Raw genomic sequence first — 21,507 nt, 5'->3', positions numbered from 1 at the left:
AGAGTCCGTCTGTCCGACAAGTTGCCTGAATGAAAACACAGGAGCGACGCCACCATCAGTGAAGCAGCGTTGTGGCGATAAAATCGACTGCAACCTTCCTCTGCGGGCTTTCTTATCGGGTGTCAGCGGTGTAAACCTTCGATCAGGTTCGTTTCCTTGTGATTACTGAGCATTATGGCTGCAGCTACGACGTGTTTATCATTGATTTGCGGCCCGTATTGCAGCTAGCTATTTAGCTAAACGACGTTATCATGCGTCAAACAGTCATCGCGTCATGGATGGATTCACATTTCTAGAAACTTCTGCGCTTGCGGTCACTGTTAAAGCTTGTTTGCATGGTTGCTGCATCGCTAGCGCTTGAATTGAACGTATTTGTCATGTTTCTGTAAAGTGTAGAGTGAAAAAGATGAGGTCGTAGCGCACGCTCATTCAATCCCTTCACGTTAGCATGCCGTGCTAACGCAGGTATTATCGTCAGCAGCTGCGCGCGTAAACAAAAGCCAGACTTTAAAGTTTTTATTTCTGTTTGATCCCGCACGCAGCTCTGTGTGTGCTGGACGTGACAGAGCAGCATGGACGCGCGGAAAGTGTCAGAGTTGAAGGGCTTCGTGCAGATGTGCGAGTCCAATCCTGATATCCTGCACCTGCCTGAGATGAGCTTCCTCCGGACCTGGTTGCAGAGGTCAGTAATTACACCTCAGAGCACAACTGTTGCTCCAACAGGTGAACACACAGGGGATTTATTCTTTCATTATAGGACTGGAGTATTTAGATGAAGTCTCAAACACCAGACTGCAGGCTCAACACGTGCCCTGTCCCGCCCACCCCACCAGTACATACTGTGCTGTGTGTGTGTGTGTGTGTGTGTGTGTGTGTGTGTGCGTGTGCGTGTGTGCGTGTGCGTGTGCGTGTCTGTCCTTGATGATTTACATTGACTGAGTAGATTTAAATCACATAGAAACCACTCACTTTTTGGATTTAGAAGGTTTATGGAGTTATTAGAGCTGCAACTATTAGTTGATTAATTGAAAATTAACAGCCAGCTTTTTTTGATAATCGTTTTGAGTCATTAGTTAAGTCTGTTGGTCTGGACAAAAGAAAATATTTGAGGACGTTGGCTTGGGCTTTGGGAAACCATCTATACCTCAAATAAGTAATCAATTAATCTAGTAAATAATCAGCATATTAATTGATAATGAAAATAAATGTTGGTTGCAGATCTAGCAGTTGTGCTGTCTTGCCAGCAAGCTGAAATGCAGACTTTAATAGACTAGAGATGAAATAAGTTGATTGTAATCAAATAGTTTATGAACAGAATAATACTCAGCGTGTATTCTGATCATCCATAAACCATCAGAGTATTATTTAAAGTAGATGATTTAAAAAATCACTGGTTCTAGCTTCTTTAACGCAGGAAAATTCTGGATGTATTTGTGGAACCGTTTGAAGACGTCACCATGAGCTCTGGGAACTTATAATGGGCATATTTTTACTGTTAAAGTTAACAATTAATTGAGAAAATAACCTGTACGTCAACTGATGATGTAATAACTTAATCTTCATGGGGACTTGATGTTGTGGAGCTAACATGGACTGGTGCAGCGTTGTACATGACATGGAGATGTACTGCTCACTAACTTGTTCTCCATCATTTTATATTGCAGCATGGGTGCAACGATCCCTCCCCTACGTAAGACAGGAGATAGATGCCAGGTACCACTTAATATTTTTATTATGCTTTTTATTTGACATCTTTTGATACTTTGGTTTTGTTCTTAATTTTTTTGTTCTGTATTTTCAGTTCAGAACAAACAAACAAAACACAAAAATAAGAAAATATGCACAGTTGAACAGTGCTGGCTGTTGATCAGTTGCCAGTAAGTTTTCACACTCATCACATCGGTGCTCTCTGACTTGTAGGGCGGTTGTCCCTGTGGTCCTCCCCCGACAGCGGCTTCGCATCCTGAGCCTGAGCCTCCTGTGCTGTCTGAGAGCGAGGAGAGTGATTTAGGTACGGTATGTCTATCTCATCAAGCTCTGGACTCAGGGTCAATGCCTGATCCCCGTGGAGAGACTAGATGTAGCATCACCTATTATTTATATTTTTCTACCATCTGTCGTTCAGATGAGCACATGTTGCAAACGTAATAGATTTTTTAAAAACATTTAACATAAAATATGTGAGCTATCTCAGTCTAGCTGTAAGCCTTTAAGTTGATATTTTGAACTTGTTTGCCAACAATTGCATATTTACACATCCAGCAGTGACTGAGCAACATTAGGATTTGTTTTTAGTTGTGTTTCTGGCCAACTGACAAATGCTAGTCCAATATTCACTCTCCTTCTAAGTGTTTAGTCTCTACCAACTCCTGAAGAGAAAATCTGGCTCTTAAGCTGCAAAATGCTCCACTTGGTTCATTAGCTTGTCACTAATGTTGTTGTTTCATGCTGAGCAGCTACTGTACAGTGGCTTTTTAGAGCTTTCTCTGTCAGTGCTGGCTAAGAAAATACAACAATAAGCTGAGGGGAACTTATCAGGTCATAATTTTGATTAATTGTTAATATAGAAATTGATTATTTCTATTATTATAATTTCTTCAAAGCATAATCATAGGTTTATGCCTCTAGATTGATCACTTTGTTGCATTTTGTGACCATTTTGAAGATGGTGCAAGTCTTGATAACAGGGTTCTGAACACTTACTGTAGGTCCGTGTAGTTATTCAAAGTCTTTAAACCTTCATCAGAGCAAATGTTAACTAAAACCTATAAATATGTGCATTAGCACAGCTTGCAGGAAGGAAAGGATCAGCAAGCTTCAATGTGTGTGACGTCTGGGACAGTCAGACACAGAATTTCTTTCCTTCAGTGTATTTTGTTTAATCGATGTGAATTTCACCAAATCTAAGAAAAATATTTCCAAACATGTGCTCAACTTATTACTCTGAAGAGTGCTTTGAATTAGGACTTAAAAGTAATAGATGTTGTTTGTATAAAAGTTGGATGTGTCCCAAAGAGAACTTATTGTAAATGCTGTTTTGCTTTTTCAGAAATTGACCAAGAGGGAGTGATCGAACCAGATACCGATGAACCACAGGACATGGGAGCGACTGATGATGTTGAGGTAAAATATTCTGCTTTTCCATATTTATTTATTTATTTATTTATTTATTTTTAATCAGAACAGTTAAGTTTATTAAAGAGATTGCAGGCTTGGAGAATAACTAAACTTTTAACACAGACTGTGTCCGTATGTTTCCTCAGGTCACAGAGGAGATGATGGACCAGGCCAATGAGAAGAAGATAGCAGCTATTAATGCTCTAGGAGAAGGTGGGTTGATATTGTGCTTGCAGAGACAGTTTCTGTACTGATACACAAGGTAAACAGAGCTAAAGACTGGGTTTAATGTATGATCTTTAATACCTGTTTCCATTTATTTTCTTGCAGGGGATCTGCAGAAAGCTCTGGATCTGTTTACAGAAGCCATCAAGCTGAACCCTTGTGTAGCCATCATGTACGCCAAGAGGGCAAGGTGAGAGTCTTTCATTCAGGTTGTTTGTGGCAGATCATCAAAGTAATATTCAGCCACTGTTTTATTCCTCAAAATAATCAATAACATTTAATTGCTTAATGTTTAGGACTGACACACTTCTCTCTGCTTCATGACGGCTCTTGTGTTTACACTGTGTGTGAGTGTAATCACCCTCTTCGTGTTAGTGTTTTCATCCAGATGAAGAAACCCAACGCAGCCATCAGAGACTGTGACAGAGCCATCAGCATCAACCCAGACTCTGCACAGCCGTACAAGTGGAGGGGAAAAGCTCACAGGTACATTTCTACGTTATAGGTGCTTTCAGATATGTAAAGTTGGCCAAGAGGTAACGTTACACCTTTACACATGCAGGATATAACCAAACCCTCAGTGTAAACACTTTAAAGTATAACACAGCTCAACGTGTTCGGCAACTGATGTTTGATATTTCATCAGCGGAGCTAACTTTGGGTTACAGCAGGGAATAATCACTATAATCATATAATGTGATCTATCGAGCTTTGGTGACCAAAGACGACCTGACCCAGATTCTCACAACGTCACTGCTGCTACAACACACATCTCCAAAGCAACCAGTTGAACTATGGTGTGAAATAACACACAATAAACTGGCCGACACTAACATTATAATCACCATTTGTGAATAAAGTTCAGCTGTGATCAAAGCTCGCTTTGTGTTTTTCCGCCTTTTTCAAAAACATGAGAGGAGCGCAGATGGATGACGTCTCTCTGTTTGCATTTTTTTCACATCTTATCACTTCGACTCACCAGACTCTCATCTCACCAGCTGACATGCCTCAAAACTGATCTCAGTCTGACACAGATTGTAGCAGAGATTTTATGTGACTGATCTCACAGTGTGAGAAGATTGTCATCATGAAAGAGTATAAGGGCCTTTTGTCACTGAATTTTTTTTGACACCATGCAGTTTTTCTATCTGCCTTTCATGCTGCTTGTACCAACTTGTTGGTGAACTAATAGTGTCATATTTTGCTTGTTATCTCGTGTGTGTGTGTGTGCGCTGCAGGCTGCTGGGCCACTGGGAGGAGGCAGCCAGGGACCTGGCCACAGCCTGTAAACTGGATTATGATGAGGACGCCAGTGCGATGCTGAAGGAGGTCCAGCCGAGGGTACAGTACAGTTTATTATAGTAAAGGAATAAAAAGTTGTAGTAACTGTGATGCAGATGTGTCATATTAATGTGTGCAAGCTGAGAAGAGGAGTTGGGTTCACGTGATGCTGATACACGGTTTGATCGGTCTCCAGAAGCTCGTAATGACTGACAGGAAATCAAAGATGCAAAGATTCTCCCAGATGTGAGTTTGCGGTACGTTATTCTCATCATGCTTCTCTTTGTTTTCAGGCTAATAAAATCATGGAGCACAGACGCAAATACGAGCGCAAGAGGGAAGAGAAGGACATCAAGGAGAAACAGGAGCGGTTAAAGAAAGCCAGAGAGGAGCATGCACGAGCTCAGAGGGTGAGTGAAGAGTTTCCCTGCATTTGATTGAAAGTTAGAACTCAGTATTTCCTATTGCAGACTCAGAAAAATACAAGAAATGGTCCTTTTAAAGTAAGAGTTCCTGCTCACACACACTTAATCCTGAATGGTTTCTTTTGTCTCTCAATAGGAGGAGGAAGCCAGACAATTTGGTGGAGGATTTTTCCCAGGTAGGAGAGTGAAAGCATGCTGGTTCACTGACATACACTCCAAATGTCCTTATAGGAGAGGGAAATGGAAAAAATACTTTTTTTTTTTCAAGCCACTTATCAGACAGACGTAACAACACCTGTAAGTGCAATAATTAGTGCTGCCACAGTGAATCAGTGTCATTGTCGCTCTGCAGGTCCTGCTGGATTCCCAGGCGGAGCCCCTCCTGGCATGCCTGGTCTCGGTGAACTCTTGAAGGATCCTGAGGTGCTCAACGCCATGAAGGTGACTTTAACCGCTCAGCACATCCCTCCACTTCCACTGCTATGTCTCATGTTTAAAGTTGTAGGAAATACGCTTATTCTCCTTGCTGAGAGTCGGATGAGAAGTTTCATGTCTGTACAGAAATACGAAGCTCAGCCAAGAGGCAGTTAACAAAACTCACCAGCACCTCTAAAGCTCACTTATTCACACGATATATAAAAATCAATGTGTAGGAACGTCACAGCACATAACCAGTCAACACTGTGTTTATGTTTTATCATTTACATTGAGTCTTTTGGAGTTCACAAGTATCATCATCACTGCTGACACAGAGAGGAGGAACATGTTTTAATCCCACACTATAACGTGTATTTGAGCCTTTGGCACTGCAGCATGGAGATGGACTTAGATGAGATATCCTGTTGTTCACCCAGAGAGATTAAAAAGGTTGAAATCCTGTTTACACAGAACAGACCCAATGTACTCGCTCAGCTGCTGCACCATTAGAGGCAGACTAGAGAAGACGACGCTGTTTTTAATGTATTACTACCATCACTCAGTCTGTCTAACTGGGACATTGTTCTTGTTCATGTTCACCAATTCTGAACAGACCTGTGTGGACTTGTGAAGTTTTCTGTATAGGTTTGCTTTTCTCGATTAGTCTGATCAATGTTACAGCTGCTGGTGCAGGTTAGTTGAAGAGCAAATGTAGACCTGCAGGTTTTATGAAAGACGGAAGGCTTGAATGGATTTCTCTGCGATCACCATTTAATTGAACTCTTAAGGAAAGGGTAGTCATCAGTTAGATATAAGAATAGCAAATGTAAATTTGGGATATACTAGTAGATAGTGGGATGATACAGGGCCATAAGGTAACAAGATAAAAAGAGGCTTTTTCCCTCATGGGACTTTAAAGGAAGAGTTTGAAATTTTGGGAAATGTGCTTTGTGTTGTTTGTTTTTTTTGCCGAGAGCTGAGCTTGACTTATAGTTGTATATTAAGGGTTTACAGCGTAGCTGCGGAGCATACACATAGCCGCTGCAAGCTGACATTTGCCTTGATAAAGCTCTCATGTCTGTATGGGGAAATATGTAGCAGGAACCAGCGACCTGTTAGCTTAACTTTGCTCAAAGGCTGAAAATGGGGAAATGGTTAGCATGGAAGTGAGCTTTAGAGGTGCTGGTAGGAGAATTTTGTTACCTTTGGACAGAGCCAGGCTAGCCGCCCCTCCCACGTTTCCAGTCTTTGTGCTAAGCTAAGCTAACTGGCTGCTGGCTACATATTTTGCATAAATAAGAGAGTGGTATCAATCTTTTCATGTAACACTTGGCAGGAGAGTAAATAGGCACATTTATGAACTATTCCTTTGAACACTGATGGATTTTATTGCCCCTTGTATTTTGACATTATCTTTTTTTTTAAAAATGTTTTTCTGTATTCTACTTATTTGTATTTTGGTAATGCATGTAAATGTGAATAATGACTCTGTTTGCCTTCCATATTCAACTCCAGGACCCCGAGGTGATGACTGCCTTCCAGGATGTAGCACAGAACCCGGCCAACATCGCCAAGTACCAGAACAACCCCAAAATCATGGCCCTCGTCACCAAGCTGAGTGCCAAATTCGGAGCTCCACCACAGCCGTAGACGGGACAGGACCGGACCAAAGCGGAGAGGAGAAGGGGGGGAACGGATGCGTGGTGAAACAATCTGGAGAGCCACAACGCTTTTCAACAATTATTCCACTGTGTGCAGATCAGACAGGGAAGCAGGCGACAGGTTAATCGATGTGATGTAGAGAAACTGGGGCAACTTTTAAAATGTTCTTAATCAGCCCGTCAGCACTTAACAATGTCTCAACAAAGCAACCCGATGGTTAGGAATCATGTCTTTATATTTAGACGACCCCTCTGACTCGTCTCAGACAGGACTTAACCACAAGTTGACATTTCTTAACCTGTATCTGGAAACGCTTAACTGGGAGCTCCTGCGCTAAGACGCTAGCTAACAAACATTTTTACAGCCATTTAATAAGTGAGAATGGTTTAGCTACCTGTCTTTTCTTTCTCTGAACAGAGCTGAACTCACACAATGTTGGAACTTTTTGTCATCAGTTCTGTTATTATAAATGCAAAAAAGTTACTTATTATGATGTCTGACCCTGTTGGAAAAATGATTCACAATAATAAAACCTCTGTTGCTGTAAAGCAGGTTTGACATTCATTTGTAGTTCAGTTGGTCTTTCATTTCCTTCATTTTTCATTGGATGCCATTAACTGGTGCAGTGGACACACAGGCCTGTGTTTGTCTTTTAATTCATTTAAGAATTTAATCATTTATATTGATTATTTATAACACTGTTTAGGATTGTATCTGAAGGTACATGTCAGGTTTCCCATTAGTGAGGACTAACAGCTTACTTTAATACCGAGTTGGCTAAAAATGACTCAGATGTGAATGTAATGTTCTGTGATGCACTAAGACTAGAGACGTACTTCTCTGGTTATCTGCACAAGATAAACAGTGGCCTGTTTCATTAATAGTTGATTGAAAGTTCTGTTGCCTTAAAAAAAGGCCTGAACACACTATTTCTGTCAGACTGCCACCTTTGTGTTTGAAGAACAGATCCATTCTGGTCCAACAGACTGAAATTGTAGAATTAAAACGGCACAATGAGCCGTGATTTTAATGCCTCTCCTGGTGCGGGGCAGTGTTAGAACAAGGTTTTATTAATTGGGATTTACAGGAGCCTTGTATTTATCATTATCTACAGTAGATTTGTGAAAACAAATGTAAAAGTTTTGATGTAAATTATAAAAGTAATAACTTAGGCTTTCATCAGGGTGCCAAATACTTTTGCTGGAAGGCCAGATTTGGACCACTGGCCACTGTTTGCCTACCACTGGTGTTTAATAATTCAGAGGCTTTCATTGAGTTTTTTTTTGTCACTTACCATCCAGGAGGATCTTTACTCAACTCTCTCTGATCTTCTGAGTTTAAATCCACAGTAAAGTTGTGGTGTATTTGGTGTGAACTGATGTGAATTGATGTGTTTTGAGTTTCAGCCTCTCATGTATCCTCATTAGAAGAAACTTTCTCATTAACAATTAGTCAGATTGATTGTTAGTATTTTTTGTAATCTGTTATTTTTACAGTAATTTAACAAAAATGTCAAACATTCACAGGTTCCAAATTTCACAAATGTGAGGACTAACTGCTTTTCTCTGTTTTATTAATGTTATTTGAATATCTTTTGGACTGTTGGTCAGAAAAAACAAGCAATTTAAAAACATCACATTGGAAATGTATGATGTTTTTTTCTAAGATGTTTTGACATATAGACTCAAAGACTTATATAGTTATAGAATTCATTAAAAAAAGAAAAAAAGGATGGATTAACTAATAATACAAATTGTTGTTAGCTTCAGCCCTAGTTCTCATATTTAAGTAACCAACTGTTCCTCGCTGTCTTTTAGTGAATAACAACACTGTTAGTTCCTTACTTGTTTTTAACAGAAATTGAGTATACAGTGCAAGTCTCTACAGGTGCAGTAATATAAATCAGACCCAGAGGGAAGAGTGGGTCACCAGGCCACTTAATCCGCCCGGGGCATCTGTCTCTCAGCCAGAGGATTACTGCTCTGTAACACACGCTCAGCCCTGGATCTCACCGGCTCTGAATCACAGCATCAGAGCTGATCTGAACAAGGAAATTCCTGTTACTGAAAACAGCTTTTCAGTTTCAGTGTCCACCCAAATGTAGTTTAAATGTTAACTAAGTCATAGTTGTGAAGGTGAGTCTTTGCAAATGTTGAGCCATTTTTATTGAATAGGATACAGCACAGTGAACCTTCTGAAACTCCTAAAAAAAATATCTTTTTTGTCACAACATTTGTGTTTATTTGTGTACTTACAACATACCAAAACAAAGACGTAGGAGTAAATAACTAGGATTACAAGCGGGAGAGTAAAGAGAAGCAGTGAGGGTGACGCTTAAGCCAAGAAAGAGGTCAATAATATTCCAACTAGTGTCCGTATCTGTGAAAACATAACAGAGAGAGAGAGAGAGAGAGAGAGAGAGAGAGAGAGAGAGAGAGAGAGAGAGAGAGAGAGAGAGAGAGAGAGAGAGAGAGAGAGAGAGAGAGAGAGAGAGAGAGAGAGAGAGAGAGAGAGAGAGAGAGAGAGAGAGAGAGAGAGAGAGAGAGAGGAGAGAGAGAGAGAGAGAGAGAGAGAGAGAGAGAGAGGACACACCGTCAATACAGCTGTTCAGTTCAGGAAATATTCACAACTTTTCACTGTCTGAGGCTACTAGTGAACAACCAAACTACACTGTCACTGTTGAATCTACAATTTAAGGTACTCACTTCTGAAACTCCCACTCCCTGTTGTCTAGAGGGCACACCTGTCTGGTTTTCAGCCAACGAGAAATACAGTGGAAATGGAACGCATGCTGTGGAAGACAAACAGGGCAGAAAGATATTTACACATATGCAACGTATATCTCAGCATAACCAGATTAGGGCAACAGTCCATTTTAACTGTTTTTATTTTCGCCACATAAAAAATGTCCCCAATAAAAAACTTACATGATTAGTTGTATAATTCTTTATTTTTACAATTCTACTGAAGTTTTGTTTACATCAGCAATGGTTGTAAGTACAGGAGAAAATCAGGTCTACTTGCTCCTCTGTGCCTTTTTTGCTCTCCAGTAACTCAAAAACTGTTTATGCTAAACATACTGTTAGCATATATATACACTTTAATGCCGTTTCCTGTATTTCTATGAGATTTGCATAAATTTGCATATTAACTGAGACATTCCTGAAAAGTTTTAATGCTTCCAAAATGGCTGATATGTCAAATACTACCCAATTCTTTGAAGAAAGATGCTGACTTTTCTTATTGGTAACAAATGCAATTTATTTAAGAATAAATTAACCTCCCCTAAAAATCTTATTTTTGCTGACCTCCAGTGTTTTAAAGGAAATTCCCGTTTATTTGAACCTGATGTATTTCCCATAAATGTGGCAGTTGTGACTCTATGTTCTGCTAACTTTGCTCTCTGCAGCTCTGTTATTGAGATTCAGATTGAGATTCGGGTGAATGAGGCCTCGTGTGTAATGACGGTTATTGAGGCAACATCCATCAGCCTCCAACTGCTTTTGAAATAAACAGGATTTTTACATGAATTGTTTCAAAAGTTTGAGAGTCTGAATGAAAGTAAACACAGGAACTAGCCGCCTGTAGCAGCATTATGGCTGACTCCATAGTGAACCACATCCGGGACAGTTTGCACGTCAGTTTGTTTACGTCTGAGGTTGTAGCTCAGTGTCTGTTCATGCTAGAGAAGTAGTAACTTAGTAGATGAAATAAAATGGTTCAGGGCTGCAAGTTTCCAAATTGCAAGGATCAAATGACAAGATCCACACTGTGCAGTTTTCACGGAGTACCGCTGGATGATAAAGACACATATACTTTAATTCCTCACACAGTTACGTGTTGAAATCATATTTTTCTTACTGTGTGGAGCTGAACATTTAACCCAGACGGCCTTGTTCTTTTCTTCCAGTTGATTTTGTGAAACAGTCTCCAGGACGACTATGTTGATAAACACTGTAAATCCTTGTGTAGTAGTTACACAGCTGGGATTACTCTAATCCGTGGACTCTTCTAGATTTTCCAAGTCTGGCAGCAACAGGTTTGACTGCAGAAAAAGTTTTCCTCTTCGCTCGTCAGGAGAGCAGTACTGCAGGAACACCAGCAGTTTCTCTGAGGTAACTGTTACTGTACGTTGACTTTCCTGATGGTTCTGTTGCCTTTCTGCCTCTATTCTTCATTCTTCCTCTTTCATTTGTTCTATCTCCTCTCTGTATAATCTGGCTCAAATAGACACAGCTGGCCAGTCAAAGTGAAATGACTCATGATCATCCTCATAATAGTCCAGGGGATAATCCATCATTGCACTTAGTTTTTTTTAGTTTCCTTGTAGTCTAAGTGCAGTGAAAATCAGCCTCATACATGTAAGTAAACCGGCACACGCAGATGAATATATGGGTGGTCTGGTTAGCTGGCAGTCGGATGTAGTTCCCTATACAGTTAGCCATAATGCTGCTCATTATACACGAGGCCTCGTTGGCCCAAATCTCAATCCAAATCTCATTAAAGGAGCTGCAGAGAGCAAAGTTAGCAGGACACAGAGTCACAACTATGGGAAATACATCGGGTTCAAATAAACTGGAACTTTCCTTTAACTTCTCACCTTGCTACAGTGATGTGAGTGTACTCCAGGACACTGTGACATCACTGTTGGGTGTTGTTACAGGCTACTTTTTCCCTCTGTTGTATAATGCAGGTAATTTTGGTTTTATTCACAAATGATTTGAGATTTCTGACACTGCTTCACTATGATGGAGGCGACTGAAATTTGTGTTTGTGATGCTTGCAACATTAAAGTTGCATTTTTTTGCTTTTCCAGTAACGAGTTACTGGGGATAAACCACAGACCTTGTGAAAAGCTTTTATTGCTTGACTATTTTGTACTTGAGGTAAAAAAAAAAACAACCATAAGATGTTATTTCAGCCCACTCAATGTATTTCAGTTGATGGAAACTCACATTGCAGACACCCCAGGCTACAGTGCACTCCTCAGAGGTTGCAGAAGCTTGGTTGGCCTGGCACTCTATACCTGATGGAGGAAGGAGAAATGTGTCATAAGTACTGTTTCACAAACGGACATGTCTGATGAATGTCATTTACAGCTTCACAACTCATGAAAGCTCAACCTGGTCAAATGATTTATTCCTTTAATAGACAGGATAACCAAGTTACGGCTCTGTTACTCCGCTTACTGTAAATAAACTAAGAACATTTTTATGTGCCTGTACACTTTAAAGTTGGTAAATTCACCTTTAATTAGTGTACTTCACTATAGTTGAAATCACATCCTTTACAGAGTACAGGTGTTACCTTTGAGATTATAACTGTATCTCAGCTGTTGTGACTATCACATTCAAAAGGAGTTCTTTAACATCTACCATACTGTCGTATCCTCCCTACCACTGAGAGGAACAGCATACAGTTTGTTGATGTGAAGTTTCACAGAAGCTGCTCCTGACCAAATCATTAAGAGTTCACATAGTCTATTATGAAAGCAGTGTTGAGTCCTAAACTGTGTGAAAGTGAACTTACAGAGATCCATGATGTGATTCCGACAGATTGCACAATTATCCACCACGATGTCCCAGGCCCACAGCGCCACAGCATTCCACTGGTGGGGAAAAAGGTACATATAAATGTCATATTTAAGAAAATATTTTCATGCACAGCATACAACAGCTTTAGAGATTAACATCACCACCTAAACAATAAATTCTTATTTGGGAGTTTGTAAACAAAATACTGAGATTTTAACTTTTTTTTGAGAGGATTTAGAAAACCAAATGCATGAAGTGGAAACTGTTGAAGGATTTGACTCAAAACAAAGCTTGATTATTTGACATGTCTATAACTACTTACAGAGGACGTTTCAAAAAAACAAACAAACAAAAAACAGTGATGTGGATATCACTGATTCTTGATTTCACTTTCTATTTTGACAATTATTTTGCTAGTAGCTTTTTAACCAGAAGATACAGATTTGAAGATGTATCATAATTGTAAGTATATATATTTTAGGTTATATTTCAGGGTCTAAAACACTGTGCCAACACTGATAGTGAAATTACTGACATTGTCATACTGTTCCAACTGATATTATATTATTTTTATACCACTACGAAATATACATACGTGCGATATATAATTGATGAAGTTAACGTTATCCTTTAATCTGGGATTATCAAAATGTTTTGTTAACGTCAGTAACGTTGCCGTTCGTTAGTAAGTAAGCACCAAGTTCAATCATAATTTGTTATAGGTTGACTCACATTACTTTTGGGGTGGATCATAGATATACTACGGAGAGGAACGGTGTATATACTGTATATGTTATAACTTCAGGTTTTGACTCCTTGTGGGAGCTATCAGCCTCAGGAAAGGCGGCTAAGCTAGGCTAATTTAACGTTAGCTCACCGAGAGCTTGGCTGTTAAATTAATGTTAACGCTTGGTTTACCGTTAAAATGGCTTTTCTGATTTGTTGATTAACGTAGCTACACTCTGGTTAGTTAGGGGAGGTTGGCTATTCATCGCTATAAGTTCTGGTTATTAAATCTTTAACGGTAACAAAAAAAAGAGAAGTGCACATTCATGCCCAGTTTGAGGCAGGCTAACAGCTAGCTAGCTAGCTAGCTAGCTAGCTAGCTTACTATTCTAACGATAACGAGTGAGTTAGCGTTAGCATGCTAATGGCAGTGAGCTGTGTTAGCTGTCATTTAGGACTGCTGACAGATTGTACAGTTTCTTCACAACTCAACACCGAGTTACTGTATGTTTCCATACCTTCTTTACTTCAAACCGCTTCTTGCTCGCTCCACTGTTTGTGCCGCTCGGTGTATCTACATCCATAGCTGCTGCCATCTTGAACGAAGAAGTTCTGCGTGACCGCCCCGGAAGCAAAGCAGACATTTCCGTCACCCCAGCGCTTTAGTCGATTGTAGCAGTTTGTGACACAATATACTCGCTCTGGAGAGGGGTTTGGTTATACTATGTCACGTTGCTTAACGTTAATTAAGTATTTATAATTTCAGCCGCATATGAGGTGTGTAAAGCATAAAAGGTTAGGTTCCACCGAGATTTGAACTCGGATCGCTGGATTCAGAGTCCAGAGTGCTAACCATTACACCATGGAACCACTGATTTGTGATCTTTACACTTTAGTTTTATATTATTTGAAATAGGTATATGTATTTACGATTCATAAAGATGTTTTCTAGACATGCAAGTTATTTTTGTATGCGTCTATACGTATTTTTTTTAGGAAAATCCTGCGTAGTATGCCTTTAAGACATATAAAAATACTCAGCTTTGAACAAAAATGTGTCTGATATGCTTTTTCTACAACAACAACAACAAAAATTTACCACTTTAAAATCCTTAAAATGGCATCTATTCCTTCTCCCTCATTAAAAGTCCAGAATCAACTGATATGCAAATTTTGTTTATTTTAAAAGTTTAACTGCTGAACACAAGATGTCTCCTACTTCACTGTAAAGTTCATTCTCAATGTTTGTGCACTGGAGGCTTCAAGTTTCCACATCACAATTGTGTAAATTGCATACTGGACCAGGATTGGATCAAAGCTATTTGTGATGTCAAAAATTATGCTCATAGGTCCACCACTTGAAATCAGATTTTCAGTGAGCAGAGAAACTTTCCACTTTCAGTAGATGAATGTGAAAACAGTCTTCTAGTGTCAGACTCTATATACATCATTCTGCACAGTGAAGGTCAAACATCCTACGATGTTCCAATCGTAGGAACATGAAGAAAAACATTTTTGAGTGGAGGGGGACTTTAAAGGAAATTGAATTTAGGTCGTACAGCCACATTTCAGCTGAGGGGTAGTAGAGGACTAGGCAGCTGATTGTGACCAGCAGTGTAGACTATTGTAGTTTTTCCTGAGATGGCTTTGGCAGTTTGAACTAAATGTTAAATGAGACTATCTTGACCGTGTGTTGAAGATGTGGTTATGGTCACCATGTGTCAAACTAATCTTACCAATGTAACATGTACACCTCCTACAGGATTGGGAAGGGAATTGGTTGGGTACTCGGGTTGCTTCTGTCTTTTGTTTCTCCTTTTTTGCTGTGTTTATTATGCTTGGACAGCAAAGGGAGCATGTAAATCCCACACAGTTGTAATCTTGCACAGCAAAAAAGCCTCTTTACACTCAGCTGTCACACCGCAATAACAAATCCATTAACACGATGCCCAGGCTAATTGCAAAAAACTAGAAACTGACTACATCCAATTTGTTATAATGACTTATTACAGTGTCTTCTTTTTTGTCACTGTTGATGCCGCAGGTTTCCTCTGAGGCCGATTCTTGGTTGGTTTGGGCTGATTAGCTTTGGGCTTTGCAGGTTTAGCCTTAAGTCCAGGAACCTTCGAGAGGCTGAGTTTAGGGTTCTTCACTTTTGGACGTGTGGGGGCCACAGCAACCTTTTCGTCTGGACGTGAGCTGCTTTCAGGGCAGGACTTGAAGACATGGATGTCTCTGACCTTCTGACCTCTGAGCTCAGGAGGGTTTCCACAGGTGGCGATCACTTCCAAGCTCACATTCTCCATCCACCTGAGAAAGTTATTTCCAAAAAGGTTATGTCTGGCAAATTTTCTCTGCCAAATGATTTCCAAAACCCTAATTCCAGGGAAAATTTGTACTGACCTGCGTAGTGGCATCAGAGGACAGTCACACAGCAGGGGGTTGTCCTGCAGGTCGACCACCTCCAGGCCGGTGAATGGGCTCAGGTCAGGAAGCTCCTCCAGCTGGTTTCCTCTCATAGTCAGAGCCCTCAGCCCTGGGCCCAGCCCTGCCAGAGCATCCTTGGACATCTGGATGGTGGTACAATTTAAAAAGCTGATCAGCAATACGTTCTGCTTTTTGAGCTGTTGACATGGTTATGGCCTCAATATCATGAATAATATTAATCCAATACTTAATTTCACATAGTCATGCCTAAACTAGTGGCATAATTGTGTTATAATGCTCTGTATTTTAATATTTTTACACCAGAAATTAGATGGAGAAGAAATGGAGAGGCAGTGAAAGGAGGAACACAGGAGAAAACATAAACATGATGCAAAGGACACATGAAATGGGAAATGCTCTTCTGTTAGGTTGAACAGGGTTTTTCCTACTTTCTCCATGCCCATCTGGTTCATATAAAGCCTCTTCAGACTCTGGGATAGGGGCTGGAACGCATTCGGTCCCACCCAGCGAATTGAGTTGTGAGACAGTTTGAGCTCCTCCAGATTAGGGGCCGCAGACAGAGCATGGGTTGGCACCTCCGTTAGCTGATTTGAATCCAGGTGAAGTGTGCCTAGGAAAGCAGAGTCCAGAGCCCCCTTGGCAATAGCAGTTATGGTGTTATTGGTCAAGTAAAGCTCCATTAGTTTAGGGGTTACTGAGGACAGCAAACCAGTGGGCTCTAGTTTTGAGATGGTATTTTGCTCCAGGTGTAACATTAACAGACTTGGTAGGAGTGCTAGAGCTACAGGAGAGACACAAAGAGACAGAAAATATCTGTGTGTCAGTTTCCTGTGATTCTAATACATGTTCTTATACAAATGGACCATGTATATTCCTGTAATTTTAATTTATATACAACCAGATTTGACTTGACTGGCCACTGACCTGATCCAGGGAACTGTGCCAGCCGGTTCCCTTCCAGGTGAAGGTAAGTGAGCTCGGGGGCTCCTGCAAAGGCTTCAGGGTCCAAGGATGTGAGGTCATTGTCAGAAAGATACAAATAAAATAGGTTTTTCATTCCCCGGAAGGCACCGCCTTCGATCTCGTGGATTTTGCAGAATTCCAGGTGAAGAGAAACCACTTGGCTGGTGCCTGGGAAGCTGTTGGCAGGAAGGTAGTGGAAGTGGTTGCTACGGAGGTCAAGCAGCTGAGTTTTGGTGGGGAAGCCTCGTGGTACTTTGGTGTGACCCCGACCCTCACATGTGGCATGCTGGGCTTCAATCTGGGAGGGTCAAATCAGAATAAAACATTACAACAATATAACATAATGGGACTTATAAACAGCAGTGGAGTATTTAGGTCTTTTTATTCAAAAAAAAGTAGCAATACCACAATGTAAAATACTTATATAATTTATAATACTTATATATAATATTCAAAAACTTGCTTAAGCAAAAGAGCTGGAAATATTATTAGTAAAATATACTTAAAGTGTAAATGCTAAATGTAAAAGAAGAGACGAGTCAAAGTCAGCAAACTCTCTTCATAATGTCAGTTACACAGTAATAACTATATAAGGTTTACTACCATTAGCTAATATTAGCAACCTTAAGATACTGGTCATACCAGACCAAGTAGAGCTGCAACAGCAAAACCCCTGAGTGTATTTAATCGAACAATGGTGGTTTTATTAATTATGAATTTAACTTTTCATTTTTAAGAAGACTGTGTCATTTCTTTTTTAAAAAGTAGTATTAAAAGTAAACTGACTCATTATACAGAACGTGCTATATTATTATAAATTCAGGTTTATTTAACTTTGTTAATTGGTTCAGTAACATGTAGGCAGCATTCATAGTTGGTCAAGGTGGATATAATTTGAACTGCTTTACACTGTTGAGCAGTTTAATTAATCACATTGCACCATGTTTTATAAGTTGTGTGTATGTGTGTGACATCTTGAATCTTGAAAAGTAACTATATCTATCAGATAAATGTAGTGATCCTTTTGTCTCCATACATTTAGAACCCTATAATGTTAACAATCCAGTTATTCTAGTATCTGACTTTTAGCACACACTGTATATACCATGTAACACCAATTAACAGTTTCCTTCTGTTGCTGTGTTACAGAAAAGTAGCAAATGTTGGAGATGGTCTGTTATTTAATATGAGTGGAAATGCACAAAATCTGCTCCATACAAGTGAAATATCGTTTCTGCCCCCAGAACTGTCTTCACACAAACAAAAATAAACAAAACTCACATCACAGTCACAGTTAACTGGACACTTGACTTTCTGCTTGGGCTTGACTGTGGGCAGGGGGCTTCCTGTGCTCTCATTGTCCTCCTCAAATTCATCCTTCAGTGTCTCCCCCCTGCTGCGGCAGCGCAGATCCAGAGGAGCGACGGCCTGCAGCGGCTCATCTGAGAGGTGAGGAGGTCCAGCACAGGCTCCAAGCAGCTTCACGCCACCGTTACGTGCCCACTCCCTCAGGGGCCGCATGTAGCAGTTACAGTAGATGGGGTTTCCTTCAAGAATAGTGATGGTCAACATGTATTAAAGATAACATCACTTTCAAAACTCTCATTTAAAATCACAAGAGTCACTTAAAAGACAAAAACATCAGAACACAATTGTACCCGTCAGGTTGAGGCTGGTCAGCTCTTTGGGTCCTGAGAGAGGCTCCAGGTAACGAAGCTGATTGTGGCTGAGGTCCAAGTGGGAGAGGAGCGGGGCGCGGGACAGAGCCTGGTCTGACAGGTCCTGAAGGGACATGTGGTTAAGGTAGAGGTGTGTCAGCTTTGCCATGGAGACTGATTCTTCCCCGAGGTAGATCATGGGGTTGTAACTCATGTCCAGGCGCGTGACCTCACGGAGTCTTTACAAGGTAAAGAGAGAAAAGTAAAAAGTTGAATGACACATATCTGTGAAACAGGTCACAAATATATACTTTTATTCTTTAAAAAAAAAGGATAAATAGTTTCCTAAGACAGCTGGGAACTGTAGTTTTTATTAAATGTGTGTATGTGTGTATTTTTGGGGGTTTATTTTCAGCTGCGGATTTGGTGCTCCAGTGAGTATTTACAGCAGCAGGATGGTGTATGGAATTGAGTCAAAATGAACTACAGTGTTCATGTTAATGAAGGAACATTACCCTCAGTATAACGTTGTGGCTCATTGATGTGTTTTTAATCGTTTTTGGACAAGAGTGGAGCTCTATGGCACAGAGGAATAATATATATGAGGCTAGATACACACATAATACTTGTTAGTAGAATCAGTTCTTTGCTGGTTTTGGTCTTTTCATGAGATTTGTTGACAATAAGAAAAATATAGAATATTACCAGACTTATCCTTTAAGGCGACGCCCGCATTATTACCTACTCATGATGCCCCATCTTGTAGAGGAGGTTGGGGAGTCAATAATAGGCACTCATAGGTCATTTCTGCCCCCTAGTGGATTTATCCGGTATTGGATGACATGAAAGACGAATGGACAGTCCACCACCTCTTTACTTATAAAAATGATATTCATCACTTTTATTTATATTGTCCAAAATTACAAAATTGCCACAGAGGGCTTTACAACACTCTTCAACCTTAGCTTCACAATTCAGACAAAAAAATACTGTAAAAATATCTTGGAATGGGAAAAAAAACTCAAGAAGCAACAGAGTGATCCTTCATCTCAGACATGCAATAAGTATTGTATAAACAGGGTGGACAGTTGCAATTTTCTGTCAGTAGCAAAAAGCTGTGTCATTTGTTCCTATGGTGACACTGCTGAGAAGTCGGGAGCACTGTTTTCCATAAGAATATTAAAATAACACTTGTATAATGCCCATAATGATCCTTCAGATTGTCCTACCTGGTCATGGTCTGAGTGGGGAAGAACTGCAGTTCATTGTGGTCCAGGCTGAGTCGGTTGAGGGTGAACAGGCCAGCGAATGCCTCGGGTGCCAAGTTGTTAAGGGAGTTATGGCTAAGACGAAGCCACTTGATGTTTTGCAGGCCCTGGAGGAGAAGTCAGACTGTTGTGGGATCCTATTGCCAAAAATAATCATTCATTGTGAAGAGTGTGTAGCAGCTTATTGTGTCTGTGTTTGTGAATATGTGTGTGCTTATAAATGAGTCTGAATACCTGGAAGGCCATGTTGGGGATGTAAACCAGCTGGTTGTGGGTGAGGGCCAGCATGTTGAGGAAGCCAAGCTGTGTGAAGGCTCCAGGCTGGATCTCCTCCACACGGTTATGATCCAGATGCAGCTCCTTCAAGGAGGAGAGGCCGTCAAAGGACTCCTGCAACAGTCAGAGAGAAGGAGGGAATTAGAAATTAAGAAAATAATATCTTTTTTGAGCAAACATGAAACATTTGCCCTTTCTTCTTACCTGGTAAAGGATGTCAATTTTGTTGTGGGCCAGGTTTAGGGAGACCACACGACCCAGCATCCGGAAAGCACCCTCCTTCACCCTGATGATGTTGCAGCGCTGCAAGTTGAGGTGGGTGAGGTAAGGTGTGAGCACAAACGCCCCCCTGGGCAGCACCTGCAGGTTGTTATTCTTCAGGTCGAGTTTCACCGTAATCTGTGAGAGTGATTAAATAGAACGGATGATACATCTGAGGCAGAGGTGAAGCACAATTAAAGGACAGGACTGAAATAAGAACTGTATCTCTGATAATGATATATATTATCAGAGATACAATTGATGAGAAAGCCGAGAAAGTATTCACCTCTTTCAATTATGGCAAAGCTATAAGTTACATGAATATGCACCAGTCTTTGTTTTCCCATTAACTATTGCTGCAGATCCCTTGAGCAAGACACATAACTTCTACTTGCTTCTATAGCTGTACAGCAGTTTGAATGGCATGCAGGAGTTCCTAAAAAGCGAGTGCACATTTACAAAATTCCTTTTGGGTGGATAGAGATTCAAATACAAAAATGTCTGAAATGCACCAAGTAATCTGCAGCTGCTATTGAAAGTTTCCTTCCTCAAACAGTTGTGTGAAGTGAAAGAGAGGCACTACACCTTTGAATTTCTCACCTCATCTATAGTCGGGGGAACCTCCGTTAGGTTCTTGCCAACGCAGGCTACCGTGAGTTTGGTGCTGTCACAGCTGCACACTCTGGGACATTTTCCTGCTTCCACCAGAAGGCTTAGTGCTGAACTCACCAGTAAGACCACAGCAGAGAAGAAATTCATCTGTGCCAGTAAAACATGGGTTAGAAACATGACATCAAAAAAATCAAACATGCTGTCGAAACATTTCCACTGAAGTTGGCTGCTTAAAGAACTAAACAGCCTTAAAACAATTTTTTATGATGGATGCTATGATGTTCAAATTACATGTGATTATTTACTACCTATAAATACAAATAATTCATTACAATTAACATATTAAGCTGCTGAATGGAATTGTATCTTTCCGATGATGCACCTGATTTAAAAAATAATCAATAATAATACTATTTCATTATTTCTAATTTGCCACAAACTAATTTTTAGTTTATTTTAAAAAAAAATAATTTAGTTTTTTAATTTAAACATTGCTTCTTTGATGTTTATTTCTAAAAGAAAAAAAAGGAAAAATAATTAAAAACATAGTACTGTTGGTTCTTCAAATACTGCATTTACTTCTTAATATTTCAAATCTGCACTACAACCACAACAGAAGTCTGAACTGGAGGAC

At 40.2% G+C, this 21,507-nt stretch overlaps 3 protein-coding genes and 1 non-coding gene across 6 annotated transcripts; 1 reads left to right on the top strand and 3 right to left on the bottom strand.

Annotated features, from left to right (window-relative positions):
• Positions 1 to 19: 19 nt before the first annotated feature.
• st13 (ST13 Hsp70 interacting protein) lies at positions 20 to 7,691 on the top strand. 2 transcript variants are annotated; one of them, XM_042392948.1, is made up of 13 exons: positions 20 to 146; positions 543 to 682; positions 1,665 to 1,713; positions 1,921 to 2,011; positions 3,050 to 3,123; positions 3,264 to 3,330; positions 3,448 to 3,532; positions 3,718 to 3,828; positions 4,581 to 4,683; positions 4,917 to 5,033; positions 5,185 to 5,224; positions 5,401 to 5,489; positions 6,981 to 7,691. In XM_042392948.1, the coding sequence occupies exons 2-13, from the start codon at positions 573 to 575 to the stop codon at positions 7,113 to 7,115; spliced, it is 1,071 nt and encodes a 356-aa protein (XP_042248882.1). In that variant the 5' UTR covers positions 20 to 146; positions 543 to 572; the 3' UTR covers positions 7,116 to 7,691. The 2 variants fall into 2 exon arrangements, with proteins under 2 accessions (XP_042248882.1, XP_042248883.1); XM_042392949.1 differs by lacking the exon at positions 20 to 146 and adding an exon at positions 271 to 364.
• A 1,583-nt stretch (positions 7,692 to 9,274) lies between these two features.
• rbx1 (ring-box 1, E3 ubiquitin protein ligase) lies at positions 9,275 to 14,047 on the bottom strand. The gene is made up of 5 exons (XM_042392871.1): positions 13,906 to 14,047; positions 12,657 to 12,735; positions 12,083 to 12,153; positions 9,833 to 9,918; positions 9,275 to 9,506 (listed from the first exon to the last, which is right to left on the bottom strand). The coding sequence occupies exons 1-5, from the start codon at positions 14,029 to 14,031 to the stop codon at positions 9,494 to 9,496; spliced, it is 375 nt and encodes a 124-aa protein (XP_042248805.1). The 5' UTR covers positions 14,032 to 14,047; the 3' UTR covers positions 9,275 to 9,493.
• A 138-nt stretch (positions 14,048 to 14,185) lies between these two features.
• Positions 14,186 to 14,257, bottom strand: trnaq-cug. Its single transcript has one exon. It is a non-coding gene; the product is annotated as a tRNA-Gln (tRNA).
• A 622-nt stretch (positions 14,258 to 14,879) lies between these two features.
• chadla (chondroadherin-like a) lies at positions 14,880 to 21,003 on the bottom strand. 2 transcript variants are annotated; one of them, XM_042393138.1, is made up of 10 exons: positions 20,862 to 21,003; positions 20,205 to 20,399; positions 19,959 to 20,114; positions 19,686 to 19,831; positions 18,457 to 18,695; positions 18,080 to 18,345; positions 16,760 to 17,096; positions 16,264 to 16,616; positions 15,791 to 15,957; positions 14,880 to 15,697 (listed from the first exon to the last, which is right to left on the bottom strand). In XM_042393138.1, exons 2-10 carry the CDS (start codon positions 20,262 to 20,264, stop codon positions 15,394 to 15,396), a joined length of 2,028 nt encoding a protein of 675 aa, XP_042249072.1. In that variant the 5' UTR covers positions 20,265 to 20,399; positions 20,862 to 21,003; the 3' UTR covers positions 14,880 to 15,393. The 2 variants fall into 2 exon arrangements, with proteins under 2 accessions (XP_042249072.1, XP_042249073.1); XM_042393139.1 differs by lacking the exons at positions 19,686 to 19,831; positions 19,959 to 20,114; positions 20,205 to 20,399; positions 20,862 to 21,003 and adding an exon at positions 19,162 to 19,195.
• Positions 21,004 to 21,507: the final 504 nt, after the last annotated feature.

Source organism: Thunnus maccoyii, chromosome 18, assembly GCF_910596095.1.
Source record: "Thunnus maccoyii chromosome 18, fThuMac1.1, whole genome shotgun sequence".
Classification (NCBI taxonomy): Eukaryota; Metazoa; Chordata; class Actinopteri; order Scombriformes; family Scombridae; genus Thunnus; species Thunnus maccoyii.
The sequence above is the reverse complement of the archived record's forward strand: the minus strand, read 5'-3'. Positions and strand labels throughout refer to the sequence as shown.

Excerpts from the sequence above, each read along its gene's own strand:
- st13 (XM_042392948.1), top strand. The coding sequence starts at position 573 with ATGGACGCGCGGAAAGTGTCAGAGTTGAAGGGCTTCGTGCAGATGTGC. Across the intron at positions 3,331-3,447 it reads TATTAATGCTCTAGGAGAAG|GGGATCTGCAGAAAGCTCTG; the intron begins GTGGGTTGATAT and ends ATTTTCTTGCAG. Across the intron at positions 5,034-5,184 it reads AGCATGCACGAGCTCAGAGG|GAGGAGGAAGCCAGACAATT; the intron begins GTGAGTGAAGAG and ends GTCTCTCAATAG.
- rbx1 (XM_042392871.1), bottom strand. The coding sequence starts at position 14,031 with ATGTCTGCTTTGCTTCCGGGGCGGTCACGCAGAACTTCTTCGTTCAAG. Across the intron at positions 12,736-13,905 it reads AGCGGTTTGAAGTAAAGAAG|TGGAATGCTGTGGCGCTGTG; the intron begins GTATGGAAACAT and ends TTTCCCCACCAG. Across the intron at positions 9,919-12,082 it reads TAGCCTGGGGTGTCTGCAAT|CATGCGTTCCATTTCCACTG; the intron begins GTGAGTTTCCAT and ends TGTCTTCCACAG.
- chadla (XM_042393138.1), bottom strand. The coding sequence starts at position 20,264 with ATGCTGGGTCGTGTGGTCTCCCTAAACCTGGCCCACAACAAAATTGAC. Across the intron at positions 18,696-19,685 it reads CCCACTCAGACCATGACCAG|ACTCCGTGAGGTCACGCGCC; the intron begins GTAGGACAATCT and ends TACCTTGTAAAG. Across the intron at positions 18,346-18,456 it reads GACCAGCCTCAACCTGACGG|GAAACCCCATCTACTGTAAC; the intron begins GTACAATTGTGT and ends CTATTCTTGAAG.